The sequence below is a fragment of the Vanellus vanellus genome (genome assembly GCF_965231255.1).
Source record: "Vanellus vanellus genome assembly, chromosome: 5".
NCBI classification, from domain to species: domain Eukaryota; kingdom Metazoa; phylum Chordata; class Aves; order Charadriiformes; family Charadriidae; genus Vanellus; species Vanellus vanellus.
Window position 1 is genome coordinate 49,084,391 of NC_138910.1, and position 24,761 is coordinate 49,109,151.

Consider the following 24,761-nt stretch of genomic DNA (forward strand, 5'->3'; position numbering starts at 1 on the left):
TACACTTTCAACAAAAGGCTCTTTTTATATTCTTTGTATATCTCTATATATACTTACTTGAGGGAGTAGGATGAAGAGCTTGTTTTGTTACTACTCTCTGAGCAAACCCATAGCCCAGAACAGCTTCTTCCTTATACAGCAAAAGCAGTACCTTTTCCAAGACAGCTATAAAGATGAGCCACTTCTATTCACAAAACGGGAAAATACAGAGTTTTAATTCATGTGGAAGACACTTTCTTTGCACACATTGATCACAAATACATGACTAGACAAAACCTGTGGGTGGGGTTTGGTTTTGTTCTGATCTTTTTTTTTTAATCCCTGATCCTCCCTTATGGGAATAAAATAGTAAATTATTGACTTACCAAGGGTGTTCTCAGTTACACAAATACATCATAAACCTAGATAACAAATGCAATTTTATTACACTTCCCACATGAACAAAATGCCAAAGTGGTTTTTTGTTCTATTCTTTTCTCTCACTTCCTGAAACGTGTTTAGGACTGACCCACATTTACTTAGATAAAAAGCAGGCTATCAACAAATTGTGTTGGAACAGAGTGGATAAAAACAAAAATGATGTTAAACTAAAAAAATATCATTTCAACTGAATAAAAAAAAAAAAGTGAAAGAAGAGTCCAGTATAATTCTGGAAGATGCTCATGCATTTCAGCCCTACGCTGCAATGAACTCATCTGCTTTTCTTTAGCTTTCAAGCACTGAAGCAAGATCTACTTTATAACATGAGCTGCTGAAATCGTGTAGAACATGAAAGCTACCCTTTCAGGAGCTCAGCCAGAATCTGAATTTAAGCAATGAAAATCTCCTCCTTTGAAACTCACCGTGATATTTAAAAATTTGCAGCCCTGAGACCAGGTTTTCAGACAATGGGTCTTACATGCCATTCACTTCCATGGAGTTCAGATTAAGCACTACAGGGAATGAGTGCTTATGGTTGTACCAGAGATATTTGTTCATGCTTGAAAACGTCTTTAAAAAAGGTTGTTGTCTCAAAATATCCAGTATGGTATTAGGACACTGCATGGTGCTGCTCCCCTTATGCATAATCACTACTGTCCCTAAAATGAGTAGGATCTGACATTGCAGAAGCATGTCAGGACAGCCAAATGAGACTGAGCAATTACTATTTGAGTGCTAACCAGCTGACCAACAGAGTCAATAAAATAAACGCTGCCAGGCAAAGTGAGCTGTGTGTTTGTGTGAAGCCTAGTGCAGCAAGACCTTCTGATCACGGCACGTGTTCATGGTCAACATGACAGAAGTTACATTCCTGACGCTACGGCTTTCCAGATAGTTTCAGTTCAGTGAGGATATCCACGCTGTCTTTCAGAAGAATCTCTAGCTCTCGATTTTAGCATGGTTTTTTTTTTTTCTGAAAGTTGAGGGAAAGGTAGAGGTAACAGGAAGGTGTTATTCACTGAAAAGACTTCTAATATATTTTTCCCACTTCAAATTTTACCTGCCAACTTCCCAACTTCAGAACTTCAAATGGCCAGAAGATGATCTGCAGATTTTTTGTGCACAGGAACAAGGCAGGTTTAGGAAGTTATCTCATACTAATTAAGGACATCTGAACAGTCTTTCCAGGCCCACAGATATTTTGAAGTGTCTTCAGCAACAACCCAAAACTGAAGTTTTGAATAAGACGATACTTCTAGCCCTGTCTATTGAGGAAAGATCCTTCAAAACAAACTAATCTTTATAAAGGTTTGGGTACAATATTTTTTGGAGTTGACAATGCGTATTTAGGAAAGGTAAGTCATAGTCCCAAATTCCACTTGCTATTCTCTTCCTGTATAGATTGGGCATGTTTTAGAAGTTTCAATTATTTTAGCATCTTTTGGCACTTACTTCAAATGCACACAGCATACATCAAAATAAGTCAGAGCTCTGCTGTCTTGGGCAGCAGACTGAGATACCCACATGGATGAGACACAGCAGACACAAGGAAGGAAATAATTGACTGTCAGAAGGCAGGGATTAGCAGAAATGAGACAAACCCACAAAACCCATAAGAAGAAAGAACATCAACATGAGAAAACTCATGACGAGTCGATAAAGATTTTGTGTTTTAAATGGCTGTATTGGTGAACAAGAAGCCAAGTAAAGCTACCTCCTTCCAGTTCAGTTACAGGCACTACAGAGCAGTGTATTTGTTTTGGGTGACTAAGATGAACTCTTGGATTTGGTGAGAAAAAGGCATCCTCCCTACAAAACTGGTTGTTGCTTTCCTGACACTGCAGACTGACTGCCACCATACAGGAAAGGTCAATAGTCATCGTAGTTAAATACTCAAACTCTCCTGCTTTGATTTTTGAACTATGGCATTTTCAAAAGTTTTGGGAAGAAGTATGAACACAAGAGAAAACCATTGAAAAAACACAAGTGAGGAAGAGCAGAGCAGAGATAAGGGGATGCACCTCTGCAAGTGATCTGACATCAGGCCCCTCACACATCTTCTCCATGCTGTCTCTAAAACAAAGGTGGGTCTGCAATACAAACCAGGAAGGTTGTGAAGATGACTACACTAGAGCTTGTGAAGCAATCAGACACACGGTGCATCAAAAAGTTTTTCAATCTCATTACGATACCTCAATGCTAAAGATTTCCTTTTCTAGCATTCTCAGCTGTGCTGAGACAAACTGGTTTACAAACTATTGTGCTTTGTATTCAGCTTTATTTAGACTGGTTTAGCAATTGGAGCTGCTGTTAATAACAGAAATCCTATCTGGCAGCACGGATATTCCCAATTTGCCAGATTCTTACCTGTCATGTTTACTCTCACTTTTGCAAAGCACCGAAGAGGTCCATATAAATGTCTGGATTAGCCTCTCAGATTCATAAACAGACTTTTAAATAGTGTTTTTTCCCCCCACAACAAATCGCATTACCAGTTATTTTCTTACACAAAAATCACACCAACAACCTCCTCCCCGAATGAACATCCCATGATTTTTTAAAAAGGCACAAATAAAATTAGTCTACAAGAGATGTTATATTATTAAAACATATGCTGAAATCAACAACGCTCAAGGCTCTATCATGGCATTTTGTTCTTCATTGGTATTTACATTATTATAGTTCTTATGTATTGCCCTGGAAATCAGCTTTGAAGTGGAATGATGAATAAATGAAGATTTATTATTACTATCCTTACTAGAGGGATTTTAAAGTCATTAGAGACCAACAAGACATAATAATCATATTATATTCAATCTTCTCTAGAACATCTCCTTTGATAGGCCTGCTAACTCGATTATTTAAATATATATTACAGCAAAATGCAGCATGCCTTCTACAATTTGGGATAAGATGGCAATTTTTATGTTTTGTTTTTTGTTAACCAGAATTTTTTCTTACAGAATTCATGGGTTTCATGGTGGGTTTCTCGGTTTTAAACACTGGAGTTTCAAATTTACAGTAAACACCCGGCTCAATGTGTCTGCTCAATTGAAAAAAAAAAAAGGTTAAAAGCTGGGGAGGAAATGAGGCACTGGAGCACAGTCTTAACTTGCAGTGACTTTTAAAAGTAAAATAAAATAATAAAAAAAAAAAAGATCCTCAGAGAAGCAATTATCTCTCAAATGGTCAATGGACTTGGCTTCAACCATCCCACCAGAGAAAGAAGCAAAAAGCATCTAGAGGCTCTGAGGAAGAACAGAAGCAGAAGTGCACCACTCTGAGCAGTTCAGAAAATAATGTCTGGATTCAAAGTGACATCTATAGCTGAGCAAAAACTACTGATGAGAAAAAAAATAAATCCAAATGCTGTGTACCTGGAAATTACCTTCTTTTCTTCTAAAGAAAGGTGGATAAACCCTAAGACAAACATCACAACCCCTGAAGAAAGCTTTGGAAATGTTAAGTGGTTTTCTAGACAGGCCACCTTCCGAGGACTTGGAGGGAGGACTGCAAAATAAATATAAGAGCAAAGGAAACCAAAGTTGGTAATGCAATAATGATGCTGTCCTGGCAACTTGTGCAACATGAACAGAGAATTGCTCTCTGTGCCTTGGATAACAGAGCTGCACAGGAATTACTTAGGTCCTCTCCATCCTTCCTTTACTCATGAAGTCCTGCCACCGTGAGCCTACCCCAAATGAGAAGCTTGGAGACACCACCATTTACACAGTTCTGAAAGTACCTCAATGTCTTCTTTAGTCCAAACAATTACAGATGTCTCCCTGCCTCCACGACACATACAGTAGACTTCTTTCATAGAAAGAGTCCATGTTTAACGACAACCAGAAAGGTCTTCCCTCCTTCCCCCAGCAAACACTCTCATTATGGTTGCAGTTCTTTTCCATCAGTTGCAAGAGGGAACCTTATAACCCCAGGCTATGACTAACCCCCTTCTTCTCTGCCCTCTGAAACTTCCACCATTATTCAATCTTAAAAGCAGAGATGGTATAGAATAGCCACAGGGTCTGTATCACTGTAGGCTAGCATTGGCAGGTCTTATTGTCCAGCTGGAAAACAAGTACAATGGTATCGATGATGATCTAGTTCATTCCTCAGTAGCTCCACTTGCTACTTGTGGAGCTGCAATTATAGCAGTGGAGCAAAGCGGGAAAGCTCTTGAGCACCAAAAACAGAGCTCACAGAAAAATCACATGAACGACTGCCTTGTTGCCAGTGCACTTATTTGTGGAAAAAAGAGTAGTATGTGGGAAAGTAAAGGATTTTCAGCTATGTGGCTAATGCTTACAACCACGCACTACAAAAATCCCTAAGTGGCAAAAAAACCCCAGAAGCCTAAGGCATAAGAACAAGCAAAACTAGCGAGAACCAAATAAAAGTATTTTCATACCTCTCCTCACTCAAAATGACTTATTTAATGCAAAAGCAAGACTGAAAGTACAATCCTTACTTTTGACTCTTTCTGTCTGCAACTTGTCTGGGCATGATGGTCAAGGAAGAAAGAGTACCATTTTCATCTCAGGTGTTAGGCAAACAATGAGGGACAACATACTGTAAGCCACGTCTTTCAGATCATACCAGCTGCCCAGGGAAGGCAGCACCAGTACTGAGGTATTTTCCTTTAATTTGTTCATTGCTCTTTCATGTCCTTCAGGATTTACTCCACTTGTGAAACATATGAAGCAATCTGGGCTACTACAACTATGAAGCTCATACCTGCTACTTCTGTACAGGCGCTTTATGTCAGATTAGTCCCCAGGTGTGACCACTGTAAAAGTTCATCATCTATGAACATCATGATACATGCATACTAATATTCTCAGGATGTTATTGACGCTATCACTACACCTGCCAACTTCCAACCTCACTTGTCGTCTGTTTCTTTTACTTTGCTGCCTCATTCTCCAAAACTATTTCTCTTACAGACTGCTTCTAATTCCCTTTCCATTACCTTCTTGCTCCTCATGAACCATCATGAACCATCTGATTTCCCTGCCACTCACCTTGATCCTCCTCTGCCTAATCATTCTGCAGTTAATTTTCGATCCCTACAGGCTGCAGAGATACTCTGCTCTTGGCCACTGGCTGGATGAGACACTTCTGTCCCTTCCCAGAAATAAGGAAGGAAACATTCAGCAGTTCTTGGCACCTGGAACTGGAGAGGCAAACACACGATGGAAGAGCTGCAGTGCTTTTTAACCTTTGTTGACTCTGTGGATCTTCCTGTATCTCTGGAAACTTATTCTGCTAAGATTTGCAATCTTAGCTGAGATCTTCTGTTGAAATCTAGCACAACTACACTCTCTCCTTGCAGGGAGTTGATAATAACACCCTCTGACACAGCACTGACTTCCTCCTTCACGACTTAAGGAATAACTCTGCAGAACATGTTACATGGAATTAATTTGGGACTAAGAACATGAAAGTTTAATAGAAAAAGAAATCAGCAGAATACTCTGAGCTTTCGGATCTAACTCATAACAAACAACGCACTTGCCACTACAATTTCCAATATGGAAGGAGGAGGAGCAGGAATAGTATTCAGGCTCCTATGAAAGAGCTCTAGGCATTTGGCAAGTCCAGAAGATTGTTAAGAAGAAGGGTATGAAAGATATTAAAGTGTAATTTTCTTGCCTCTCTTTAATATAAAAAAATACATTCAGGAACTAGGCAAGGCACTGTACATGTGACACATGCAGCTTCCTGCTTCTGACCATTTAAGCATCCTGTTGATCATTTATAGGTCCCAAAAGGACAGCAGTAAAGCTAGGTACACTCCAGCTCACCATTCTCATACACCCAATCCCTGATCTAGAGGCTGTCCCTCAGCAGCAAGGGAAAGATGTGGTTTCTGTGCTCATTCTGGTTACCATTCAACAAGCCAAGTCACAGACTCCAACTCTTAGGTAAAAAAGGATAGTCATGGAACTGGATCTTTAGCAACAGCAAACTGCATACATAAACTAAAGTATGTGCCAGAAAATTATTAACAACTGGTAGTATTCCTGACATTGATAGGTTTCTGTAAAATAGGGAACAGCCCTCAAATGGATCCCAGAATAGCTAAATGATACCGCTGACACCAGTCCAGCTCTGTAAAGTGGGAGCGCTTCAAAATCCCTTCACTGTTCTTGATCCTCTGCATGCAGAAGTTATGTTTCTTGTCATTGAAGTTATGAACTTTGGCCTGCAGCATGCAGGTAAACAAAACAAAACAAAAAAGCTGACATACATATTGCCAAAAATTGCATCCTCACTAAATATCAGATAAAACAAACTCAAATTCCTTTGAGGAACTAATAGACCTTTTTGTTCATGAAAGCACTTAAAGCCTGTTTTAAATAAATGCAAAATACTGAACTCACAATTCCAAAATGAGCATCTCTTGGGTTAGTGAAGGAACACGCATAGGAAAATAACCCATCATTTATTCCTGAAGTCAGCTGAACAACTACTTTCTCTTCAGATTATGCCTCTAGGTATTCTTACTGTGAGATCCACTGTGAGAGGAAGCTAGCCCTCAGAAAGGCTGAAAAAGTGAAATATCACTGCTTTTGAAATTAAAGGGAGATATTTTTTGCTGCTAGATGTGTCATTCCCACTACTACACAAACAATTGCTGTGAAAACCACCAGAGAAGAGAAGTTTGGCATACTCAGTAGCAATGTACCTATTTTAAGAATAACAGTACCAAGTTAGCTTATTCACAGCTGACTTAACTTTCAGATAGATACCTGGGCAGATCTAGAAATTTCATTTCTGAACAGTCTTCCAGATAATCCCTAACATTTTAAAAACTGAATTATGATTTACATCATTATCTAAAAGTCATTTAGTGTATACTAACAGAATCGGGGTGGGGGGTGGGGTGGTGAATAATGAAGTTGACTATGTATCCATCACTATGTATTATATCACTTTACCTATCGTGATGTACAAGTGTCTGTGACAAGACCTGGATCATAGGCCAGTCTTCCCATACAGTGAAACAGAAGTTTTCCTCCCACGTTCAGAGCTTCCCAGTACCACTGAATCCCTCACAGAAGGTTATTTCCAATTTCACTATACCTTCAAACCTTGTATGCTATAGGGTTTCAGAACTAACATTTTATTGCTTTACTGGACAACACTACTGAGGAATTATTTTTCTAACTGAAATTTTTATTTTTAGGAAATGAGTCAACTATTTTGGTACTTAATGACAAATATAAAACAGAGACACGTTTATGAATATGAGGGGACTGTGCAACTCGCTATCTTTTATTCCAGGATGCGCAGAGTTAAAGAGAATGCAGTACTTTAGAATGTTAATTTTACACTAAGGTTTTCACCCCAACCTCTGTTTCAGCTGTCATGGTACCATCTCTCAGAGAGGCCAACTGCACTAGCATCGTGATTTCTTTTAACATGCATTTTCCTTTATATTTTGTGAAAGGTTAAGGCTCACAAATATACTTTTCAGAACATTCATGATGTTGGAGAAAGATGAAATCCTGAAACACTTACCACCAAACACATCTCCGTTCTGATAGTTTTTCCCCTTCTGAGTTTCCTCTTCGTTTTGAACAGTAGAAACATGCTTGGCGGAGGCACAGCCCATAGCTTCATTCAGACAGCTCCAGCTGGACCAAACCACAAATCATGTCTAGAGACGCACGCTCATTGTTCGAAAAATAATCCACCTTCCCGTGTGGTTGTCGCGACACTTTTACCTGAAGATGGCAAAAGGGAGAGAAAAGTATTGACAAAAGATAACCTCTAAATGTAGAGCTTCAAGACGACAAATAATGCGGTTTGTGAAGAGAAGTACAAGAGCACAGGCTGTCTCCATCCCGTTAGGCTGTTAAAACCGTATTCAATAAACATCTGACATAGGTAGACCATGATATAGGTAGACCAATCCTGCCTTGGGACAGGAACTCAAAGTCTCCTCCAGTCCTATTCTTTAATCCATGGCTTGAAGAAAGCAACACCGGCACAGATATGTTTCCCACCTACCCAGCTATTCCCAGAGAACACAGGAGGGGGTTGGAAAGAAGATAAGAACCCAGCAATATCTGCTCCTCTTGTTCCTTTTACCAATCTACCCATCAAGTCAGATTTCTCACAAAGTGTTCCAATCATTAAGAGCTGCTAATTGCAAGTGTTCAGACAAAATACCCCTCCAAATCAATTAAAGAACTTATGTTTATAGATGTGAAAGACGATAGCCAGCTCTATTATATTTTTTCCTACATGGTCATTACTCTACTGGATCCATAAAACCTCCACTGCTCAAAAAGGCAACTATCCCCATTTTAACAGGGAATAACACTCCCTGAACAATTCAGATGTCACATAAAACAAAAGGGGGAAGAAAAAGCTAGTTTACAGCTGCAATATATTGTATTTTTGAAAAAGCATTAAAAACACAAACTGTTTAATGACTAAACGATTCCATACTCAAACAAATCTAACTTCAAAGTTGGGTGAGAGGACCTGGCTTACCTTTCCACCAACCAAACCTTTCAGATGAGGAGAAGAGCTAGAGGAAAACAAGAACCACCTTTTTTTACTGAGTTGTTTAGTTCAGCTATAGCATAAGACACAATTTCTTAACTGATTACTTCTGGGTTTTTACTTAAAAGGATGTGGCTCATTTTACTCCATGCTGACCACAAGAATTTTATGTATAACAGCAGATGGGCACTCTTACCTAGTATATAATAGTATTCATCCCACCAGAAATGTATAACCCCAAAGAAAGTCTTTTGAGTTTTATTTCCCTGTGTGCTCAGCATGAACCACACGCCTGCCCATGCCAAGACAGCACTGTGACACATCAGAACATGGTTATGGGCCCTCCGCAGCCACCCTTGGAGGGAGTTCCTTGCTCATCCCCAAAGTCACAGAAATGAGGATGTGGCCAGCTGGGCCAAGAGTGATTCTGCTTCTGCCATGGCAGCCACAGGTGCCCTGCCAGGTGGCTTTTACCACACAAGGGGAAGGACTCTGGATGCAGAACCACTTCTCATGTCTACTCACAAACCAGCTTCCACCTTCCATCTTGCTCTGCATAGAAAAGTGCTTTTCTCCACTAAACGAGCACTTTTCTTGATGTTTGGTATATTCCCCAACATGCTTTTTCCTTTTTTCCTATAAATGCATACTTGAGCACAAATTTCCAATTACCCCATCCTTCTCTTCTTCCTTAGCCACAGCTATCCACTCACCTGAAAAGGCAGGATTTTAAACCAGGCATTCATGGTGTTAGTGGAAGGGAGCGAGCAGATCCCCCTTGAGCTATTTTTTTAACCCTATATAGTTACTTTTTTTTTTTTTTTTTTTTTTTTTAAAGAAAACCTAGGTTTTGTAGCAAAAGTCAGTATTAAGCTAGGGAACCTTTCTGCATCCTCAATCAATCATCAATGCTATTCCTCAAACCATTTTAATCCATCTGCTTGTCAGATGTATAGACAAAGCTATATCCCTGCTAATAAAACAAATCGCTCTCAAGATCCCTTTGTGCACATCCAAGTAGTCAATATCCAAAGCAGGCCATCCTAATTACACTGCCACGTGTCACAAATACCGATACACTCATTTTATGTACACTATATTAGTTGTTCTTAAGTTCTTGCAATGCAGTGAGGGTCAAAGCTGACAATTCATCTTCACACTTGTCCAAAGAGCATGACAGCCTGTATTAATGTAACAGGTCTTCACCTCACTGTTGGGGTGGGAAACAGGGATCCATAAGGATTTCAAGCACCAGCCACACTGTGCTTGCTCAGGAGGTAGGTCGAGACACAGAGGTGTGAGAGACCAAGGAGAAACAGCAGACTGGGAAGGGGAACTGCTAACTAGATTGGAAATTAAATGTGGACTAATTTTCTTAGAGGATGCAAATTTGCTTAAAGAAAATAGCTTTCAGTAGACCAGCAGAACAAAATGAGGGAGTAAAAATTATCAAGCTTTTTGCCAGAGTCCCTGTTTCATATTTCAGATAAAAGCAGAAGCCTCAAGGTAAGCAGATCCTGAAAACAGTAACTTTGATTTATGATTTAAAATATAACCAGTTATATTATCTCAGGAAAAAGGACGTGGCCAGCTATGGGGCAAAGAGCAAGGGGAGACCTGATGTAACCCCAGAAAAAACAGGGAGGCGTGTAAGTGGGACCGCTAACAGGTTGTACATGGGCGAAATCACTGCACACCGCAAACCCAGCATCTCTCATAGAACAGCTGAACTGCACTCACAGAAGCACCTGTTGAATGAATTATGCTGCTGCCATATTCAACTATTTTTCCTCTTTCTTTTTCTGTCTTTCAGCAGGGACCATTTACGAAAGGGAAACAGCTGCTTAGTAATAAAAACCAAATGTATTTTCTAACATAGCAGTGGGTTGGGTTTTGGGCAGGGATTTTTTATGAAGCCTTATACACAGACAACACACAGCAAAACAAATCGCAAAATACTTAATTGTTGACTAGTACCCAGGAGGGTGATGGGTCCTGTCACCCAGGACTGGTGAGCTGTAGAATCAATCAGGAGCAAAGAAATGCAGAACATGAAAGCTTTCGGGGAGGGAAGAAAAAAATATTCAGTCAAATCTCTCCTGCAGTACCCTGGTAGCACACAACCAACCTTACTAAAAATATGGTCACTTTCAAAGACACACTGTGATTAAGTGTAACACATGGGAATACAAGAACTGGAAGTTATACCTTTTACGTTCAAGAACAGTAATCATAGCAGTATCTGAAAAAACTATACAACTAATACTTGGATTATGGAGGCAATTTCTCCTGGTGCCAATAAATTGGGCTGAGAAAGCTACTCCAAAATGAACTCCAACGTAAGTCCAACACACATACCCAGGCACATTGCTTGGACTAGTGTAAACATAGTGCAGTGAGACTGACAACACTGTGACACAGATAACTAACACAACCCAGAATTAGCAGAGAATTAAAAAAAAAAAAAAAATAAAAGAGAGAGAGAAAAGCAGCATTAATTTTACAAGAGACAAAATCTGAGATACAACACCGACGCTCTTCAGCCTTACACTGACCCCAGCCTCAGCGAAACCTCTCTTGTCTGACTACCAAAGCCCACAGAGGGATGCCCGCAGAGAGTTTTGAGGATGTGAAATGCAGTACTTCAAATGGCAGCAGAATAACACATCCGCTCCGCCTCCTCCCCCACTTTTCCACAAATATAATTTTCCCTTTTGTCTTCCTGAGCATTTTGGGGGCATACAGATTTTTAGAAGCCAAAAATAAAAAGAATACGAAAACCTCAAACCATTTGCAGTTCATGTTCACCACCCACCATCATTAATTATCAAGATTTGAGAGGCAATTTACAAGCTCCAATCTGCAAAACGCTAGTGAGAAAAATCTCAGGCAGATCAAAAGTGTCTACATCACCCCCAAATTAAATGCAGCAGGTTTAAGATTAACACGTGCAGGTCAAGAGAAGACTAGAGACACTCTCAGATGCCATACTTTGTACCCCAAGTTTCTTATGAGCTAAAAAAAGGGGACCTCAATTCTTAGAATAGAGATTGACATTGGAAACCTTAACAATTCCTTTTTTCTTTTTTTTGAGGCATGCCTATATTGTGCTTTTTCTTTTACCAGCTACTTCAACAATTCATTAATCCACTGATCACCCCCTCACCTCTTATTTCTGATGGTCACGTACAAGGCTGCATCCTCGACAAAACACATTTTGCTTTCACAGCTGAAAACCAAACACTCAATAGCAAATGGAGGATCTGCAGTGTTTTACAACAAATGTATGCTAATTCTTCTATTACAACAGGTGTATTTGTTTTCATCTTTATTGCACTGAGATAACTAATCTTTCATCTTCTTCAGGCTGCAGATACATCTAAAAGTTTCCTTTCGTGTTGACCACACAGGAAATCAGGTTAAAATTTCACAAAGCTCAGGAGATCAAAGCAATGAGCTTCGTGCAATCATGAGAAAACCCTAAGCTACAAAGAAAAAACACTCTGGTTTTTCCTATCATACAACCTAGTCCAGGCAGAACCCAAGGATTTAACTTACTGCTATTAATTACACTTGTTTCCTATAAGAAATAGGCCTGTTTGATTTCCATTTGATTATTTTTTCCCCAAAAGAAGAAAGCAGCAATGTCTTCTGAATTTGCCCTCCATGAGGGTCATTAGAAGTTAGCACCTGGGAGCCCCCCAATTTGATATCCCTCTTCCTTAGCTACCCTCCTCCACCTCTGCCACAAAAAATGGCTTTCATAGAATTGCAGAATCATAGAATACTAGGTCAGAAGGGACCTCAGGGATCATCTGGTCCAACTTTTCTTGGTAAAACCACAGTCTAGACAAGATGGCCCAGCACCCTGTCCAGCTGAATCTTAAAAAGTGTACAATGTTGGGGAATCCACCACTTCCCTGGGGAGATTATTCCAATGGCTGATTTTTCTCATCATGAAAAATTTTCCTCTTGTGTCCAATCAGATTCTCCCGTAGAATAACTTGTACCCATTACCCCTCGTCTTTTCCATGTGACTCCTTATAAAAAGGGAGTCTCCGTTTTCTTTGTAGCCACCCTTTAAATACTGGAACGTGGTGATAAGGTCTCCCCAAGCCTTTTTTTCTCTCACAGCTGAACAAACCCAGTTCTCTCAGCCTTTCCTCACATGGCAGGCTTCCCAGGCCTTTGATCATCTTTGTGGCCCTTCTCTGGACCCTCTCCAGCCTCTCCACATCTTTTTTGTACAGCAGGGACCAAAACTGAACACAGTATTCCAGGTGTGGCCTGACAAGCACTGAGTAGAGTGGGATAATGACTTCTTTACCTCTGCTGGTGATGCCCTTGTTGATGCAACCCAGCATCCTGTTGGCTTTCTTTGCCACAGCAGCAGCACACTGTTCGCTCATATTGAGCTTGTTGTCCCCAGGACCCCCAGGTCCCTTTCCATAGAGCTGCCTCCCAGCCAGGTAGATCCCAGCCTGTGCTGCACTCCTGGATTATGTTTTCCCAGGTGCAAGACCGTACACTTGTCCTTGTTGAACTTCATAAGGTTTTTGTTAGCCCACTCTTCCAGCTTATCCAGGTCTTCCAAAGTGTTCGCTTCCCCCCTCAGTCTGGTGTCATTGGCAAACAGATACATTTAATCCTATCACCCAGATCACTTATGAAGGTAATGAACAGCATCTTTCACTTCCTTCAAGCTTTTGGGTTTGTGTTGTTTTGTGTTTGGTTTGGTTTTGTTTTGGTTTTTTTTTTGTTGTTTGGTTGTGGTTTTTTTTTTTTTTTTCAACTGCCAAAAGGCATTTTTGAGCCAAAAAGACAGAACTTTTACCTTTGAAGTGCAACAATGGCCTGAGGGGAGTGGAAAAAAATATTATAAAATATATATATCTCACATAAGCTCTTTTTCTCCTTCAAATTATTCAAACCAACATTGCTGGTGAACAGCATACTTATATTGAAATTAACCCACTGACCTGCTAAATGAACGGGGCAAAGTTACAGCAGAATGAGAGTTACAAACACTCTGAAGTAATACCTTGCAGTGGCAGAAAGGGAAAAAGAAACGTCAAAGTGAGTGGTGATGCTCTGTTCCTTTGAACCCATAGGCAGAACATGGTCCCCTCCACTTGTTGATACTAACAGCTATGAAATTAATCATTTTCTCCCCTTCTATGAATAGTTTGTCTCCATGATGCAAAATTTCTGTGTTTGTTACCACATTTCAGCATCCTATTGGAAACATGCTGTTCCAGCCAGCTGGGCAAATGCAGCAGTAATCTCGCTGAAAGGGAAAAGAATGAGTGCAGTGCTATAAAATCAATAACACACAAGTAAACACAGAGAAAGCATTTTACTCAAGCTGCACTAAAAATACCATTGACAAATTAAACTAGCCCAGTTACCCAGTCGAATGGTAGAGCTGCCATTTGCATGCATCCTCTCTTGGGAAGCCATGCTCAGCAGAAATCGTATTTTAAGCAATCACTTTTCAAAGAACAAACAAGAATACTGCAATTTGACAGCTAAAGAAATAAGACAGAAAAACTGCAGAAGCTCGTCTACCTAGTTTTTCCCAGCAGGGAGGGCCTGGTTTGAATTAATACTACTAATTCATATCATCAGGTTATTTGTTCTATTACAGGACAGACTTTGCCCTGCTGAGGCTTATCGTACCTTTTTTAGCAGCAAAATTAGCCTCTTATTTTCTTTTGTTTGCAATCTGCATTTCTGCTGATCCAATACATGCTTCTGATGTATTAAAGCAACAAGCTATTTCCAACAGAACAGCTCTCAAAAGCAACACAATACTTCTATGGAGCATTTTCCCCTTACTCAGTCTCATAAGGAGAAATACCACCAGTGAGCCCCTGGGAAGAGACTTCACACATCACACAGTAAAATACAAATGAGGAAGGGAAGGGGAATCGCATTGCGATCTTCCTCTTCATTCACACAGAGTGGAGTTAAAGCAACACCAGTGTGAAAAGCCCAGCAAACCAGGAGCCAGATATGTCAGTCACAAGACCTAAAGTTTTTGCTGTTTCCAAAGAAATTTAATTAAGTTTTACTCTGTTTAGTTTTGGTTTCTTTTTTAAACCTCAAATACTTTAGGAGTAGTGATAGGAAGATTACCACCACCATTACAGAATGCAGTTCTAGCATCTAATTTTTTTTTTTCCTCTTTCTAGGAGAATTAATAGACAAAACATTGAAGACAGATGAGACTTTATAAGACTATGGGCTGGCAGTACTATAGGGTGGATTTTTTTTTTTCTTGCATAGAGAGGAAAAATGCACTAGAGACGGTATGTTTCTGGTGAGAAAGCAAAATTTTCATATAACTTATTTCACGTGCTTTCAAACCAGTATTTCCAAAGAATCAGGACATTTTATTCTATGTACTTTCCCATTGCAGAAAAAATAAGCACTTTTCATTAAAATACAATTGCATGACAATAAGCTGAGAACATAGCTATTACAAGGACTACAGAATTGCAGTAGAGATTTCCACAGCACACACATAATGTTCAGATGTGTATTTGTTATTGAACACGTTTCAGAGCTGGTGGGTCACTACAGTATCTCACTCCATTGCCCGGTACTTCTCTTTTGGGTCAGTCAGTACTAGATGATTGAAAACCCAACAGAAGCCAACATGAGGGACCTGATTAAAGGCAACAAGACCCTCTCCACTGACTTTAGATGGCTTGAGGTCACTTCCTAAAACTCAAATTTCATGGAAGAAAGATTGTTCTATGATTTATTTCCAAAGGGATTTTGGAAATGTCATGCTGTTGATTGCAGCCGAGCCAGGCACGCTTGTGCAATGGGAGATACTAGACAGGACTACAGAAAAGCTAGGTTCAATCCTCCTTAGTACACGTCTTTCCTGTAAATGTAAGCATAATTTCCAGCACTTACTGTAATGGGACAGTGCCCAAGTACCTCTAAAGTATAAAGAAGACCAACAATAAGCTCTCCTATTTAATTTTATTTCTGTCTTCATGGTTTAAGAGCAAGATACGGTTTACTGAGCAAGATACAGTAAAAGGCCCTGAGGTACAGGAACAGTGATTTATGCAATGTTTTGTACACATCTAAGTGCGGCTCTGAGCATCGTCTCCCTTTTGAGAACTCACTCCCCTTGCTTTGCCTTACCAAAAATAATTTAAAGATGCAACCATTACACCTAGCCAATCAACCCCATCATGCAGAATTAGACTAAAATAAAATTATGTAGTAGCTGTAGCCATGCCATCAACAAAACCATTTGCTGTGTAGGAAAGCCTTAAGAGATAATTACCACACTGTGACAAAGCAGCTTCATCCTCCTAAATTCCCCCTGCCCTCTTCCCACCAGTGATGAGGAATGCACCTCCAGATGTAAACACTGACTTTGGCCGGGAGCTGAACTCTTTTCAGGACTGCCCCTCTCCCAAGAAAGCACTGGCTCAACAAGTCTCTCCTAAAAATGTAAATCACATACTTCTTTATTTCAACAGTAAAAGCATCAAGTGCCTAATACCACACATTGGTTGTAGTAGAGCTGGACTTTTCAGACTTGGAATTCTAATTTTTACTCTTTGTTCTTCAACACTTTTCCTTCTCAAACTACTTCTTAGTATTTCTTGTGTGCCACCATAATGGTGGAAATAATCATACAGAGATGGGTCTGCTAGATGCGTCCAGCTGTGCAAGATGCAACCTCTCCACTCCATGTGGTGATGATTAGCATCTTTCAAAACTCAGAGCACCTTTTGTATCATTGTATCACAAATCTGGCACAGCTACAGTCCCTAGGAAAGGGACTTGTAGACTCCTCAAGAGCTGGGGTGCACAAAAAAGTTTCTGTCCCTGCTCTTCACCCCATCCAGCCTTAGCACCATGCACCCAAGGTGGTGTTGGCAGTGCAAAGTGATGCTGAAAGAACAGAGATGAATTCTTCATCTGTGACACTGTGTGCAGCATCTCTTGTTGCAGCAAAACTTCTTTGAGACCTAAGACTGAAAGCACACCAAAAGCATCAGTGGCACACCACCTGGCTCTACTGGGCAGAGAGAGGAAGAGGAGCATGGCTGGCCTACCACCCACTGCTGCAGCGAAGAGGCAGCGAAACTGCCCCATTGTGGGGAGGACTGGGGCAGGGTGTATTGGAAGAAAACTGGCCTATACAAGATGAAACGCTGGTGCTGAGGGAAGGGTACTGATGATTTAGTCTCTTTTGACCAAGTCCATTTAATCCCCACATGTATTTCAACTGTGCATACATACAAATAACCAAATAACCTATGGCCAAAACAACGCACAGCTAAATAAAAATTCTAATCCAACTTGCAAACTCAAAAGCAACCAGCTGACCTCCAATGTTTATTTCGGGTGCCATGGAAAATGCAGGGTCTCCTAGACACTGAGATTTGGAAACATCTCAGTATGTTAAACAGTCAATGAGACAAGAGATGTTGGATGGAAGCACTGATTATTGAATACCTCAGGTGCTCAGTGACACACAGGTTGCGTGAAGTTCTTCCAAACACACTGGGCAAGTGTCCATCAGTGCTGGAGCACCTTCACAAGTATGTTCTCAAACACATCTTACCATTAATGGATAACAGCAGCTTTGATACTTCTATGCAGTCTTGTTTCACACAAAGTGAAAAAATAGTTCCCATGGACTTGTGTGCAGATTTTAAGCACGAGGTTTCCTAATGCAATTACGTGTAATTGCACATTTTCAGGGTCTCATCCCCTTTTAGACCCACTGATCCATAACAGGTCTACAATAAAAAGCCTCCCAATCAGTTGACTAGGTGTTCCCTAGAAAATCCTCAAAAAACATACAAAAATGAGATGACAGACCCCATCATGTCTCCCTCTCTCCAGCTTCATCAATGAACGATGACCAAAAATACAGAAATAATCTATCTCCCCAAACGATCGGCTTCAAACATACAGCATGGGATTATCCCACCTCACCTTGGGAAATTACTTTCAGTCCCTCTAGCCTGCCTCAAACATATGCTCTCCAGTTACGTTGTGTGCTTCCAGCTGTCACCTGGAGACCTTTCCTTGCTCCCCAGTAAGTTGGGCCAAGCAGCAAGTTCAGCCAAATTCACCACCGCAGAGGAAGAGGGGAGCAGCTGCAAGCTGGAGAGGGGCTGCTGGCTGTCTCTGCAGCAATATAGAGCCCACGATCTGCCCCCTGAATTGCTTCCAAGACATTTTTCATCCAAAGAGCTGTGGCAGGAGCTACTTCACGTGCCACTTAGGTTGAAATTAAAACAAAACAACTCATCTATGCAGAAGCCGAGGGGCTGAGATGCCGGGGACCTGCTGCTAATGTGTCAGCAAGGAAGCATTTGCCATATGCACCTTTGCTGTTTCTGTGCAATTACAACATGAAACAATTTAAAGAGGCCTCCTTTTTTTGGAGACAAGCTAAAGAAAGAAATCTTTCTTCACTAACCCAATAACACTTAAATGACAGAGTAAGTGCAGAGATGCTGCTCAAAACCACAGGAGGTGGCTCATCCAGACTGGCGAGGAGTAATCCCAGCACAGGCACCCATTCCCATGCATGGCTGCCTCCTCCACAGCTGAAACGACAGCTACAATCATCAGCTTAAAATTAATGATAAAAGTTAACCAAGCAGCTCATTTCACTCTTAGCTTTTGTGAACAATTGTATAGGGTTCAGAATTTCTATTGGGGACTTTCTTCATACATTCAGGACATTTCCCAGCCATAGTCCTATGTAGGTGGCACAAATAGGAATGAAAAGGACACAACACTGCAACCTGCATTCCCAAAATTATACTACTGCTCCCTTCTGCTTAGCAGCATTACTCTTCAGTAACTTCTCAGGAAGAGAAAACAGGATTTTTGTTGCTGAAGGCCACAGTACCCAAATGTTTGTATTGGTACGGTTTGATCTAAGAGCCTTATGCAATATCCCATCTGATATTGTACCCTATTGCACAGGTATGCCTGAGCCACCCTATGGCCCAGAAACCAGAGTTGGGGGGGGTGGCTGAGAAAGCAGGCTCTGCTTAGGAGCAGGAGAGCTTCAGAAACCGCTAGCCAAGAACAGGCTGCTGAAAAAAACACAGGTGAGAGAAGAGTTGGGAAATGGGGAGGAAAAGCAATGTGTAACCGCTCCTGTAAAACCTGTTGTGATCCATCCCCTTCTTTGATTGCATCTCCCCATCCAGTGTTTCAGCACGGGCATTTCTGGACATCATCACTTCTAGGCCTGACCTGCACTGATCCACCATCAGAGCATTTATTAGCTGCTTCAAAGAAAAGGCCAGCCAGCTAAGCAAGAGCTCCAACTCATGGTCCACGTCTGCAGAGGTTACTGCTCTCAGCTGCCTGTGTTGTCCCCTCTTTAAGGGACACTTGCTCCCAGCAGAGTGACCAGAACTTCTGCCACTCCACCCGGGATATCCAGGTCATGTCAGTCTGTGCCCTGACGCCTCTATGCAAGTGGCTGAATCCAAAGCTGTTTGCAGTTGATTCAATCAAGACTCAAGAGTGACTGATCCAGCTGCTGTCCTGAAATGCACCCATGCAGAATGGGTATATTTGGGTTCACCCAGTTCACCCAAAGCTGGTTTAAAACCACTTTTGGAGATCAAGTGTTGCAACTCTCCAGCAGATTTTTAGTGCAGCACCAATGCATGCAAACGCCACACCAGTGACTCTTGCATGCACAGCATGGACTCTGATTGCAAAAGGCATTAAAAAAAAAATATTAAGTTGTCTTTGCCAAGCATGCCTGTGCCTTCAAGTCTCTTTAGGAACAGTGAAGATTATAAACTAATCAGTGCTGTTCACCATCAAAAACTGAAACTGGAACTGACTTGAGGACCAAGAACCATCCAAAAATATTTCAAGTACTGTTCCCAACTCCCTCCACACAGCACATAGAACATAACTCATCTAAGGAGGAGCAGGGGGTCATACGTCAGTCTAGCTGCGGGACCATAAAGTTTCTAAAGTCACCAAGACGAATTGTTGGCTTGAGTTCCTGCAGTTGTGAAAGGTGTATAACTGAGCACAAACAAGCTGGAGGAAATAATCCTGAGAAAAACCTCAGCAAATGAAGTGTTCTCCCACACCCCCTCACAGTCGCCTGGCCAGGCAGTTGAGCTCTCACTGTGATTTCTCTGCCAAACTGATACGTAAATAGAAGGGGGGAAATAAACCAACTCAAAACATTACAGCCTCACAGTAGTCAAAGCAAGGAGCAGGGAAAAAATACATTCTGTGCAACCGTAGGATCAGAGAAGAAATGTGTAATAAATAACTGAAAAAGGTTCCAAATACCATTGAGTACCATAAGCAGGAACTGAAGCATCATAGGATCTTTTTTTTAAGAATTGCGCTGCCAGAACAATACAAATGGCTCCAGGATTATAAGTCTTGTGGATAACTCACACCAAGATATGCCAGCACAGACATCCAAAAATGCTAAAGCTCTGCAGATGCTCACCCAGGACGAGAAAACTGATGGAAAGAAAACTTAATGCAACACTGTTTGATTTGCAAGTGTGGAACAAAATAATATAGGTCCCCGGAAGAAAACAGAAATATGGATTACAAAAGATTGAGAAGACTTAGAAAAGCAAGGAGGACATGGGTACATACACTATTTGGCTGGCTTTGAGGAGAGGCTGAGCAGGTAATGGCTCTGAGGATGCGAATGCATCACCCAGACTAGCTTTCCACTGGTCCACACTGGTCCTCTCATTCATATGCAAGGGCAGAGGACAACATTCACAGACATGTGGAAATTTCACCCACTGCACCATTTTCATCATCTTGAGACCAGAAGGACAAACCTGATTCAAAAGTATTTCCCAATTCCTTCTGCTATGCTCCAAGCAGGTCTCCTTTCTCATGAAGATGAATGGAGCTGGCCCTCCAGGAGCTATTTTTATAGAATCGTAGAATGGTTACTGTTGGAAGGGACCTTAAAGATCATCGAGTTCCAACCCCAACCTCCCACTACACCAGGTTACTCAAAGCCCCATCCAGCCTGGCCCTGAACACTTCTAGGGATGGGGCACCCACAACTTCCCTGGGCAACCTGTTCCAGTTTCTCACCACCCTCACAGTAAAAAATTCTTCCTAATAGCTAATCTACCCTCTTTCAGTTTAAAACTGTTACCCCTCATCCTAATACTGCACTCCGTGATAAAGGGTCCCTCCCCATCTTTCCTGTAGGTTCCCTTTAGGTACTAGAAAGCTATTACGAGGTCTCCCCAGAGCCTTCTCTTCTCCAGGCTGAACAACCCCAACTCTCTCAGCCTGTCCGCATAGGAGAGGTGCTCCAGCCCTCTGATCATCATTGTGGCCCTCCTCTGGACTCACTCCAAGACATCCATGTCCTTCTTACATTGGGGGCCCCACAGCTGGACACAGTATTCCAGGTGGGGTCCCATGAGAGCGGAGTAGAGAGGGAGAATCACCTCCCTTGATTCCTTTTCCTTCTGCCTACAACAAACTCTCCTTACAATTACTTTATTATTCAAATGCTCAAATATTGCTCCTTTTCCAATTCAATGTCCACTGCACTAAGACCTTCAGGGCCTTAGCTATTATACACTGTCACTAGCATAAGGGGGGCAAGGAACAACACATACCTCTCCATACTACCCACATAGCCATAAAGAATTGCTAAAGCCATCTCCACAGCCTTCAAACTTAAAATGTTTTGAACTACTGCTCATATTTGTGCAGAAACTACATAAAAACTGACACATTTCAACAGTGGTTATACTCAACAGCGTAGCATCATTTTGGGGTTTTGGATAACCTCTCTACTAGGATGTCATAAGGCTATGTTATCTCCCTTAGGGACTTATCTCAAAGGCTTTAGCCCTGGCATGTTTATTACTTTGAGAAATAATGTAGTGTTGGTTAAATTTCATTTGTATCTTTATTCCTTCTTTATTTTGCTGTTATTTCCCCCCTCGTGTCCAGCAAGGACTTATTGTAATAACTTGTTGAGTTGAATCGTCTCCAGCTCCAGCTCTGCAGGTTCACCATCCCCAGCCAGGTCAGGTCCGGCAGTACCATTTCACCAACCAGGGTTCGCTATTCCTTGCGACAGTGAAACTTCAACACAGCTGCATCCAAAGTTGAAAGACAGACAACAAACACCTGTACAGTATTAAGCTCTTTGTCCCCTTTACTCCCACATTTAGCTTTTTGCACGTGTAAATAGCAGCTGCTTTCCTGAGAGTAAATTCTGCAATATCTTTACAGTCTTCCTCTCCCCCTTTCAGCTTCAAGTGTGAGAAGGATTTCTTTTTAAAAATTAGAAAAAGAAGTAAGTTTATGAACTCGAACAGCAGGCAGGCTCTCTTGGATGTGCTTTTATTATGTTAGGAAAGTAATACTGAGACTAAATTAAAAAAAAAAAACAAACCCATTTAATTTTATGTTATTTAAGAAGGAAAAAAAATAAAAAATGCGGGAGTCAAATTATTGCTAATTGTAGTACTTCTCCAAAAGCTAACACTCAAAATTAGAGCTTACCAGAAGCTTAAAAAAATGAAACCATTCCCATCAGAGAAAAGCAGGGCAAAGCACCCAAAGAAGTTTGCTTGCTGGGGTGCAGAGCTGACAGTAAGCCAGCCTGAAACTGAAATGCAAAATCTGGTTTTCAGCAACTATGAAAAATCCTTCAGCCTGAGGGACAGACAGAAAATTTACCCACCATTTTCCCCAAATCCCCATCGCCCCTGCTCAGCAAGCAGACCACAACTGTTTAGCCCTTTGCAGGAGACCTGGTCACAGACATACAGCCCACCTGGCTCTGGTCTGCCACAACCCTCCCTCAAGCAAAAATCATTGCATATTTTTTTAGTAAAACCTTTTTTTCCTTTCTTTCCTTTTTATTTTTTTAAAGTAAGGCAGCACCAAGAAAATTTAAGTAACACACACAAGTCCCACCCATCTCTCTAATCTTGGCTCTCCCTTTCGTAACACTAAAAAGATACACCATAAACCCACTTTTTTTTTTAAACAATGAGATTGCACCACACAAAACTAGCTTTTAAACAGTGTAGTTATATGGTCCCAAGTATAAACCAGTGCTGTACAAGGTCCTGCACAGATTGTGCACCTCCCTTCCAAGTCCATGAATGTGGATGGCCAAGGCTAAGCAAAGAGCCTCGAACTGGAAGTTGGTACAATGTTATTTGTAAGACAAAAATATATAACCAAGTCCAGTTCTCTAGAACAGCATTTAACTCAAAAGAACATAACTGTAAATGCTGGTGTCATTTATAGCACCTGTAAATCACACATTGCCAGACAACTGATAAACAGTCTCATGAAAATCAGCTTCCAGAGCCATATGCACCAAAACACCATAAATCCTTCAGTCAGTATTACTGTATTTTTCCATTCCCATGTTATATGCAAATTCTGCGCAACTGAACTACGATAACGTAGCTGAGCACTTACCAATTATATTTTAAACAGACTATTTAAAGGTGCCTACATCCCACTGCAAAAAACGTCATTAGGATAGAGACAGCAGAAAAGCATCAACCCCAGAAGCTAACAACAGGATTTTTCTCTACCTTGTTTCTCTTCAATTGCATTTTTTATAATTAAAGAAGTTACATGACAAATAGCCACTGTTTTGTCACCTACAGTGAATCATTTAATACATACGTCAATACTAATAAATAAACTGTACTTCATCAAAGGTGAAGTTCAGATCTTTTAAACTCCAAAACCTAAATCCAGAACATCAATGCAAGAGCTTGAAGCTAAAAAAGAGCAAGGAGAGAGATGGTATTTCTGGTTCATCAAGGCTTTGTGCAGAACAATGTGGAGAGAAGAGCCGTTCTGCGTGCAAAAGCCTTACCAGCTGCACCTTATCCTACAGGGGCATGATAAAAGTACCAGCATCAACATGAAGAATCCTTTTAGTGACCATCATTTGTTTGGAAGAGTGACAAATTTTAAAAACTAAAAATTGCCAGGTTTTCCTTTTTTTTTTTTTTTCCTTCCCTTTGCTAAAAGTCTAAGTGCTTAAGTTTCAAAATACACTGTAAAGCTTAAAACCAAAAAAAAACCACAATAATCTGGACATTCTGCCTGGAAATCATTTCACTCTCCTCTCAGATAAACAGCTTGCCACAACGTAACACTCCCTCATCATGTTATTTTGCTGTGTGATAAAACCTGAGGCTTTCCTATTTATGACACTGCCATCGCCACCCCTGGAAGAGATTTTTCAGTATACTGAGTCTCCACCACGCTACAGTGCAGAAAGCAAAAGCAAAAGTGCTTTAACTGCAGCTAGAGGGGAAAATTTGGTTTGAAACCTGCCGTAAAAGCTCATGAGGACACCAAGCAGGGTGAGCAGCAATTTCGATAAGGAATTAGGTGAAGTCAGCTTTGTGTTACCAAAGCCATTCCTGCCTCCTTGCAGCAATATTATGAGAATCATTGACTGCTTGCTGGGATGGAAGACACCCTCTCAGGTCCCCAAGAACACCAGGGAAGGAGAGAAATGTCATGGCAATAAGGGAAGAAGGGAAGAAGTTGCTTGGCAGCTCTCATTCTGACAGGCCAGTTGGGTGAAAGAAATTAAAAAGTATAAGGGTGAAGGAATTAAACAGAGAAACCGTGTTTTCTACAAGGTCCTCAGCTAACCTGAATCACATCACTCAGGTGACTTGTGCAGGGCTAAGTCATCCTATGCCAGCTGATGCAGCGCAAAAATAACAGGTATCAACAGCTACCCAACGAAGAAACAAAGCAGCAAAAAAAACTGGGGAAAGAAGCCTTGA

General features: G+C 41.0%; 1 protein-coding gene across 1 annotated transcript in view; it reads right to left on the minus strand.

Moving 5' to 3' along the window:
- LOC309672145 (uncharacterized protein C1orf21) overlaps positions 1-24,761 on the minus strand; it is a 132,269-nt gene that overhangs the window by 73,776 nt on the left and 33,732 nt on the right. The window contains exon 2 of the mRNA XM_082483569.1: positions 7,948-8,153. Coding sequence (XP_082339695.1) covers positions 7,948-8,041 — 94 coding nt within the window. The 5' untranslated portion in view covers positions 8,042-8,153. The remainder of the gene's footprint in view (positions 1-7,947; positions 8,154-24,761) is intronic.